Below are 10,275 nucleotides of genomic sequence, written 5' to 3'. Positions count from 1 at the left end.
CCCAGGAGACCCTCCTCTGAACTGGAGTAAAGGCTGAGGTCAAATTCATCCAGGTTGTGTTCACCAGTCAGCAACACAAAGACCACAGCCGACCACTGTGCAGATGAGAGTTTGGCCTCTGAGCGACGTCCTGAGCCCAGGTAGTCTTGGATCTCTTTCACTAGAGAATGGGCATTCTGTGTGGGGGGGGGGGGGGCTGTGTGAGGGGGGGGAGGCCGTGTGAGGGGGGGGGAGGCTGTGTGAGGGGGGGGGGGAGGCTGTGTGAGGGGGGGGGGGAGGCTGTGTGAGGGGGGGGGGGAGGCTGTGTGAGGGGGGGGGGGGAGGCTGTGTGAGGGGGGGGGGGGGGAGGCTGTGAGAGGCTACTTCCCCTCCCCCTCCGGCCTCATGCTGAAGGGCTCCAGGCGCTCGGCCTCGGGCAGCAGGTTGTTCAGGCGCTCCATCAGCGGGGCGGTCTGGTCGATGCCCATCTGGACCCGGCGCAGGATCACGGACATCTCGTTCACCTTCTGGATCTGCTCTGCGTACTTGGCGTAGCGTTTCTGACGCTCCTGCATGATGCTGAACAGAGTCTCCACAGACAGGTCCATCTGGAGACAGACAGACAGACAGACAGACAGCGTCAACAGACAGACAGTATTTTATATGGTTCATGTATTTGGATTGTCCTCGATATAATAAACTAATAAACTAAACTAAACTAGACAGGTCCATCTGAGACAGACAGACAGACAGAGTCAACAGACAGACAGGTCCATCTGGGAGGAGACAGACAACAGACAGAGAGTCAACAGACAGACAGGTCCATCTGAGAAAGACAGACGGACAGAGAGTCAACAGACAGACAGGTCCATCTGGGAGGAGACAGACAACAGACAACAGACAGAGAGTCAACAGACAGACAGGTCCATCTGGAGACAGACAGACGACAGACAGAGAGTCAACAGACAGAGAGTCAACAGACAGAGTCAACAGACAGACAGACGACAGACAGAGTCAACAGACAGGTCCATCTGGAGACAGACAGACGACAGACAGAGAGTCAACAGACAGACAGGTCCATCTGGAGACAGACAGACGACAGACAGAGAGTCAACAGACAGACAGAGAGAGTCAACAGACAGGTCCATCTGGAGACAGACAGACGACAGACAGAGAGTCAACAGACAGACAGGTCCATCTGGGAGGAGACAGACAACAGACAACAGACAGAGAGTCAACAGACAGACAGGTCCATCTGGAGACAGACAGACGACAGACAGAGAGTCAACAGACAGAGAGTCAACAGACAGAGTCAACAGACAGAGTCAACAGACAGACAGAGAGAGTCAACAGACAGGTCCATCTGGAGACAGACAGACGACAGACAGAGAGTCAACAGACAGACAGGTCCATCTGGAGACAGACAGACGACAGACAGAGAGTCAACAGACAGACAGGTCCATCTGGAGACAGACAGACGACAGACAGAGAGTCAACAGACAGAGTCAACAGACAGACAGGTCCATCTGGAGACAGACAGACGACAGACAGAGAGTCAACAGACAGAGTCAACAGACAGACATGTCCATCTGGAGACAGACAGACGACAGACAGAGAGTCAACAGACAGGTCGATCTGGAGACAGACAGACAGGTCGATCTGGAGACAGACAGACAGAGTCAACAGACAGACAGGTCCATCTGGAGACAGACAGACAGAGTCAACAGACAGAGTCAACAGACAGACAGGTCCATCTGGAGACAGACAGACGACAGACAGAGAGTCAACAGACAGGTCGATCTGGAGACAGACAGACAGAGTCAACAGACAGAGTCAACAGACAGACGACAGACAGAGAGTCAACAGACAGAGTCAACAGACAGACAGGTCCATCTGGAGACAGACAGACGACAGACAGAGAGTCAACAGACAGGTCGATCTGGAGACAGACAGACAGAGTCAACAGACAGAGAGTCAACAGACAGACAGGTCCATCTGGAGACAGACAGACGACAGACAGAGAGTCAACAGACAGAGTCAACAGACAGACAGACAGGTCCATCTGGAGACAGAGAGAGGCTCGTGTTGGAGTTAAATTAACACTAGAACAGCCATGTGAGTAAAGAAACATGTTATTCTTTGCACTCCATCACATTCCAGGACCCTCCTTTCATCGACAGCTGTCTGTGAATGCTAGGCTAAACAATGCTAGGCTAACCAACTGATGTCTGAGGTGAATGCTAGGCTAACCAACTGATGTCTGAGGTGAATGCTAGGCTAACCAACTGCCTGACAGCTGTGGTGAATGCTAGGCTAACCAATGGTGAATGCTAGGCTAACCAACGGCCTGATGACTGAGGTGAATGCTAGGCTAACCAATGGTGAATGCTAGGCTAACCAACGGCCTGATGACTGAGGTGAATGCTAGGCTAACCAATGGTGAATGCTAGGCTAACCAACGGCCTGATGTCTAAAGGTGAATGCTAGGCTAACCAACAGCCTGATGTCTAAAGGTGAATGCTAGGCTAACCAACGGCCTGATGACTGAGGTGAATGCTAGGCTAACCAACGGCCTGATGTCTAAAGGTGAATGCTAGGCTAACCAACGGCCTGATGGCTGAGGTGAATGCTAGGCTAACCAACGGCCTGATGTCTGAGGTGAATGCTAGGCTAACCAACGGCCTGATGTCTAAAGGTGAATGCTAGGCTAACCAACGGCCTGATGACTGAGGTGAATGCTAGGCTAACCAACGGCCTGATGACTGAGGTGAATGCTAGGCTAACGGTCCTACCTCCTTGATCCTCTTGACCAGGGCGTTCTGGTCGAAGCCGACGGCCTCGGCACACTGGTGCAGGTGGTCCTGGTACCGCACGCACAGCTGCAGGACCTGGGCCTGGTCCAGACGCTCTAGACCCAGGCTGCTGGGGGACGTCTGCCCACTCAGGACCCCTGCACACACACACACACACACACACACACACAGAGTACAGACACACACACACACACACAGAGTACAGACACACACACACACACACACACACACACACACAGAGTACAGAGACCGAACACAAAGAGTACAGACACACACAGTACAGAGACACACACACACAGAGTACAGACACACACACACGCACACACACAGAACACACACACAGTACAGACACACACATAGTACAGAGTACACACACACATACACGCACACACACATACACACACAGACAGTACAGACACACACACACACACCCAGTACAGACACACACACACACACCCAGTACAGACACACACACACACACACACACACACACACACAGACACACACACACACACACAGACACAGACACAGACACAGACACACAGACACACACAGAGTACAGACACAGACACACACACACAGACACGCAAACACACACACACAGACACAGATACCGACACAGACACACAGACAGATACAGACACACACAGACACAGACAGACACAGACACAGACACACACACACACACACAACCACACACACACACACACACACACAGACACAGACACACACACAGACACACACACACACACACACACAGACACACACACAGACACACACACACACACAGACACAGACACACAGACACACACAGAGTACAGACACAGACACACACACAGACACGCAAACACACACACAGACACGCAAACACACACACACAGACACAGATACAGACACAGACACACAGACAGATACAGACACACACACACACACACACACACAACCACACACACAGTCAAACACACTGTCACAACACTGCGCCTTCAACCTATAACACAACCTATAACACAACCTATAACAATGGCCCTTCAATCCATCAATAGTACACGGTACACCAACCACTCAGGACTCCTTCAGTCAAACACACAGGCCGCGTTCATCAATTCGCCGGAGCGCACACTGGGTTCAACGTCATAATGGAACCAAGTAATTTGATTGGACAAGAGGCAACAACGTGGACGCTCTGGCATTCTCAGAGTGAATTTACGAACGCGGCCACTGTCAAAACACAGCGCACCTTTCAGCAGCGGCTGGAAGGTGGGGATCTCCTGCAGCTTGATGACGTCCGGGTCGTTGTGGATGTTGCGCAGCGACTGCGTGCCCTGGGTCACCACCACGATGTCGTCCATCTTGGCTCTCTGCTTGGCCGGGGACGGCACCACTGCAACACGCACCACTGCAACACCAACGCAACCTTCTGAGTCAACTCCCACTTATTACAGGCTTAACGTTGAGCAGCTGTGTGTTACACCTAGCGCTAGAACAGCCGTGAAAAAGAGCCGCCTCGGGGGTCAAATGACCATCGTCTTTACAATGCTACGCTGCTATTTATTTACACACAACGACCACCAGTTGGCCGCTTGTAAATTAGCCGCCTGCTTCCTACACAGAAAAACTGGCAAAATAGCTTTATACTAGCTTATCCTGATGTGATGTTGAAAATGTAAGGATACTGGGGTGGTAGAACGCACATATCTAGGACAAGTCATGAAAGGAGGGTCCTGAAATGTGATCGAGTGCAAAGATATAGTAACTTTTTTACTCACAGACAGGCCCAAACCCTACAAATATGTAAATCGGAGCTAAAAACCTTCATGTTTTGCAGCAGTTATGATTAAACACAAACACTTCTATCAATGTCTTTTATCCATTAACTATTGTCTTATTGAATGTTTTATCTATTTACTTCTTATATTTGTTTTTATTCATTGTCATTTTTATTTATTTGATATGCTTCTCTTGCTGTAAATGTGCTGTAGTGAAAATACCACCAGTCATCCGTGATCAGACTTAGCTGAGGTGCTGGAACTGAAGAGTATCAGTAGAGTGCAGAATAACCCAGCAACTGCACACTCAAACACTGTGCAAAAAAATGTAGGCCTAGTTTATTGCAAGCTTTCAGTCATAGACCTTCTTCAGGCATGAAATGTGCTATACAATGTGTTTATAAAGCTCTCACTGGCATAGCACCAGAATATCTGAAAGACCTTCTGCTAGCATATCAGCCCACTAGAGTTCTCAGGTCTTCTGCTAGCATATCAGCCCAATAGAGCTCTCATGTCTTCTGCTAGCATATCAGCCCAATAGAGCTCTCAGGTCTTCTGCTAGCATATCAGCCCAATAGAGCTCTCAGGTCTTCTGCTAGCATATCAGCCCAGTAGAGCTCTCATGTCTTCTGCTAGCATATCAGCCCAATAGAGCTCTCAGGTCTTCTGCTAGCATATCAGCCCAGTAGAGCTCTCAGGTCTTCTGCTAGCATATCAGCCCAATAGAGCTCTCAGGTCTTCTGCTAGCATATCAGCCCAATAGAGCTCTCAGGTATTCTGCTAGCATATCAGCCCAATAGAGCTCTCAGGTCTTCTGACGCTTCTGACGCTGGTGAGGCTGCATTCTCATTTTATGCTCCAGATTGTGTCTCACTGCCAGTTTACATTAGGGATGCAACCTCAGCACATATGTCCAAGTCAAGACTAAAAACCCATCTTTTTAATATTGCCTTTAAATGACTAAATCATTCAATGATGATTATATAATGATTGGAGCACTTTGCAGGAAACATGCTATATAAATAAAAGTTATTATTATTATTATTATTACAAATAAACCTGCCTTGCCGTGGTCCCTTACCTGAGGAGGTGGTGTCAGAGTGCTTGTGCTCCGAGTCTCCACTCTGCTCTGCCCCCATGGTCCAGCTGGTTACCTGGTCAGTGATGTAGCTGGCAGCACTGAAACCAGAACCACCACCACACACACACACACACACACACACACAGACACAGACACAGACACAGACACACACACAGACACAGACACACACACAGACACACACACACAGACACAGACACAGACACACACACAGACACACACACACACACACACACACACACACACACACACACACACAGACACAGGCACACACACACACACACAGACACACACACACACACACACAGACACAGACACAGACACAGACACACACACGTTAGGTAGTTAGACACACATATATATTATAGAAATGGTGCAGTTATGACTCATGTAGTGGCTTAGACAGTTAGTGGGAGTGGCCTGTATCAAAGTGGGAGTGGCTTAGACAGTTATGACTCATGTAGTGGCTTAGACAGTTAGTGGGAGTGGCCTGTATCAAAGTGGGAGTGGCTTAGACAGTTATGACTCATGCCCATAGTAGCCCAGAGAAAACGACACTAGTATGACTAGGACACTCTTCAGTCTAAAAAGCAGTAAGCTAGTTAGGGAAGCGAAGTGTTACATCCATTTGCATCTTACCTTTCTACACTTGTGTGGTTCAAATCCAATCATAAAACAACTGCTGTCAATCTGGTTACGGGTCTTCGGAGTCTTGAATGAATGAGAGTTTCATTCAAAGTCCACATGTCCACCTGCTATGTCAGCTGGAGACTCGAGCCTGTTGCTAGCTATCCAACACAAATAGGTGGTTCCATGGTACTATTAGGAAAGCAGTGTTGATGAACCTACTGGGACAAGGTTCTTTATACAACCCAGGCTGCCATCTGTCCGTCTCTAAACAGCTTCAAAAGAGGAAACCAGCCCCTGTGTTGGTCCACTTCCTTGTTGTCATTTTGACATTTGAACTGAACCACACGAACACGGAACTGTGGGTAGTGTAGTTCAATTTCGTGAATCATACAGTTTGCCATTGGACACTTAATTTAACTGTGTTGAAATTACTTATTGACGCTAAAAAAACGAATGTTTTTAGTATGTTTATGATTATACATTATAATATTATATTATACATGATATTCTCAGTTTGAATGGCGGTTTGCGACCAACTTGAGGCGCATTACCGCCCCCTACCGGACTGCGTTTGGACGGTTTTATTTGACAGGGAAAAAACGTAATGCCTGTGTGGTGTTATTTTTAAAATGTTTAAATTTTTGAGTTAGTAATTCATAAAACACAAAGGTTCCGTCTCACAAAACACAATGGAATGTAAAAACTACTGTTAAGCATATTTGAGTTGATAGACAAAGCCATGTTAATGCGACTATCTTGTCATCATCAGAACGCGCCTGAGTGTAACGTACAAGTGGTGCGCGAAATCAGAAACGGTTCTTCTCCAGGCCAAACTGAGGACGACGGACGTGTTATTTCTCTGTCCGTGAATGAACAACTACTTTGGTTGACTATAAATATATAAACGTGGAGACTTCTGCTGTGTGAAATGTCTCACGCAACAGCAGGTTATTCTGGGCCCAGTCGAGGTGGCCGAATGTGGTTCAGGTTGTTATTCGACGGTGACGAGAGAAACGTGGAGTTCTGTGAGACGTCGAGGTTTGTGGCGCACATGGAGCTGCGCGGCCTCGGTGATCGAGGAGGCGCCAGAGACGGACGACAACATTACCCAAACCAATGACCGTCTGACGTTCTGTGAGTTCACAACCAAACCGAGAAGCTCTGAGAACTGAAAAGTACAAGACGGGTGAGGTGGACGTGGACGAAGACAACGTCATGAGGACCGGCGAGGACACGAGGACGGGGGGGAGAAAATGGACCTAAGCCGATGTGACGTGTGCGGACAGAAGGGGCCTATGGCTAGGACGTGCTGCCCCAACGAGTCCCAAGCGAGGCGAGAGGAGCGACAGTGGGACACACCACACCGAGGAGGACGAGGCCGCGACCAGGGAAGGAAGCGGACGGAGAGACGGAGGATGACACCGGTGCGTCGATCAGTTTCAAGTTGAGCCTCGTCTTCACTTGCCGCCCCTCGCTGTCCAGCAGAACGACTTCGGCGTCTCCCCTCATCTCCGCCATTCCGGTCGCTTTCGTTCCATCCGCCAGCTCTTATCACCAAGACATTTTTCCAGTGAAAGCAGCGACAGCTGCAGTTTGGACATGGCCGCAGGTACACTTCAATGGGAAGTTTATCAAGATGGTGCCAGGAACTTTAAGAAGATGCTAAAGGTTTAGTGGGTTGTTGTTGTTTTTTGGGGTCTTTTCAATTTCAAACCGATTCATGTTTCAACGCCCACAGATCACGGATTTGTGTTGGGATTTAGTTGTGTTAGTAGCACCACAGACACTCTCACACACACACACACACACACACACACACACACACACAAACATAGATGGGTGCAGCCTAATTCTGTCATGTTTAGCTTGCACCTATTAAGTCTTTCAGACCAGTAAAGGTTTGTTTTACTTGTTGGTTGACAACTGGTTCTTTTTTATTCTTTTGTTTGTGTGTTTTTATATGCGTGTTAACGTTTTCTGGGGGTTTATCAATCAGACAGATTAGGTTTAGGTTCGATGGACAGCCCATCAATGAGACGGACACCTGCGCAGGTTAGTGAACATATTTCGCGGGGGGGGGGGGGGTAAACCCGCCATGGGATTTCCCTACTACCTCCTCACGTTAAGACTTAGGAGGGGTTGGATGGAGAGTGTTTCAACGTTTGCCACGTGGATGCATGGACCTGGAGCTGAGAGTGACAGTAGAAGCATGGCTTCACACTGGGATCAACTTGCACTCACACCTGACTAACACCTCTCCTACCACAGCCCATCTCCCCTACGCTCTGGAGAACGTTGCTAGCGGGAGCGCTAACTCCTCCCCGAGCGTCTCCACTGCCTTCACCAACTCTTCGGCACGGCGACCGTGGCCGCTAGGAGGAGGGCCTGCTGTCCCCCCCCTCCCCCTCTAGAGGTAGGGGCCCTCTGTGGCGGCCATATTAGGACAGAGACAAGAGACCCCCACCTGCCTCAGGCCCAGCAGCCATTAGACGTTTTTAGCATAGATAGTTAATAACAACTTGTGACTGGACATTGGGTCATTGTGTTCCTGGACGTCATGGACAAGGCAGGTGCATACATCTTGCATGATGTATTGTATTCTCAGCTATCCTTATTTATTAGCTTAATTATTTGTATATAGTATGTTCTAAATTATTTGTATATAGTCTGTTCTAAATCATTTGTATATAGTCTGTTCTTAATTATTTGTATATAGTCTGTTCTAAATCATTTGTATATAGTCTGTTCTAAATAATTTGTATATAGTCTGTTCTAAATCATTTGTATATAGTCTGTTCTTAATTATTTGTATATAGTCTGTTCTAAATTATTTGTATATAGTCTGTTCTTAATTATTTGTATATAGTCAATTTAATTTCACTAAGACGTCGCACTCCAGCTCCTGTGTACCAGGTGGGCCAGAGGGTCGGGCTCTCCATGGCGGATCTCCCCCTCAATGTCCCCTCCCGGAAGTTGGCGTCGAGATACATCGGCCCCTACGCCATCGACCGGGTCATTAACCCCGCTGCCATCCGGCTGGTCCTCCCTCACTCCCTCCGTCGGATCCACCCGGTGTTCCACGTCTCCCGGGTAAAGCCCCATGTCGCCAGCGACCTGATGCCACCAGCCCCTGCACCGCCCCCTCCTCAGTTGGTGGATGGCCAACTGAGTAAGTGCTGGTTGACGTCTCTCCCCCCTGTAGACCCCCGCCTCCCTGGAGCAGGAGGAGAACCAGGAGCCCAAGAAGAAGAAGAAGAAGAAGAGGAAGCAGTGAAGAGGCACCCTCCTCCTCCTCCTCTAGCCCTCTCAGTCCTCTCCCCCCCCCTCCCCTCTGGACCAGGCCGGAGGTGGTCCTGCCTCTCCCTCCCCGCCTCCATCAGGTGGTCTCAGATCAACGGCTGGGCTGGGGAAGAGAGCTGCTCTGGAGGTCCAATGTATCCCACGGTGCACTGCACCAAAGAAGAGCGGTCAGTCTTGTTATCTTCCTTTCTCCAAAGAGCCTTTGGTGATGTCCATGATCTGGTATATGTCCAAGGCTTCACCTGCAGAGAGGGAATGGTGATGTTATGATGGTTACATAATAGAGAGAGATGTTGTTTTGTATTGTGTGAAATTATTATATCGGTCCGTTTTTTGCTGAGCGGACATAGAGAGCACGCAATATTTCCAGTTGTATTAATTTATATATACATTTCTCTTTGTATTCGAAAATACTGTTTGTGTTCTTTTTGTATTTAATGTTTTACTAATTGTGTTCCGTTTTAGTTTTTTGTATGAGTTACCATGTCTTCATTTCCAGTAAACACTAATGAATGACTCTGGTATCAGTCATTTCTCCTAGTGTCTTGAATGAGCTGATGTGTGAAGGTAATAAAGTTAATAAAATCCTGAAAAGTTCTATGATTTCATAAGCCCCTGGATAGGAGAATAAGTACAACTGACTACATCACATTATGACACATCCACCAGACAGTATGGCAAGGTAACT

At 48.4% G+C, this 10,275-nt stretch overlaps 1 protein-coding gene across 1 annotated transcript; it reads right to left on the bottom strand.

The window, feature by feature from the left end:
- Positions 1 to 359: 359 nt before the first annotated feature.
- On the bottom strand, positions 360 to 6,527 carry LOC308149513 (BLOC-1-related complex subunit 5-like; the record flags this gene model as incomplete). The annotated part of the gene is made up of 5 exons (XM_080522371.1): positions 6,297 to 6,527; positions 5,640 to 5,737; positions 4,030 to 4,188; positions 2,772 to 2,929; positions 360 to 587 (listed from the first exon to the last, which is right to left on the bottom strand). The coding sequence occupies exons 2-5, from the start codon at positions 5,695 to 5,697 to the stop codon at positions 360 to 362; spliced, it is 603 nt and encodes a 200-aa protein (XP_080378497.1). The 5' UTR covers positions 5,698 to 5,737; positions 6,297 to 6,527.
- Positions 6,528 to 10,275: the final 3,748 nt, after the last annotated feature.

The sequence above is a fragment of the Nansenia antarctica genome (genome assembly GCF_963989245.1).
Source record: "Nansenia antarctica genome assembly, chromosome: 2".
NCBI lineage: Eukaryota > Metazoa > Chordata > Actinopteri > Argentiniformes > Microstomatidae > Nansenia > Nansenia antarctica.
Note: the sequence above shows the minus strand (reverse complement) of the source record. Positions and strands in the feature narration are given on the sequence as shown.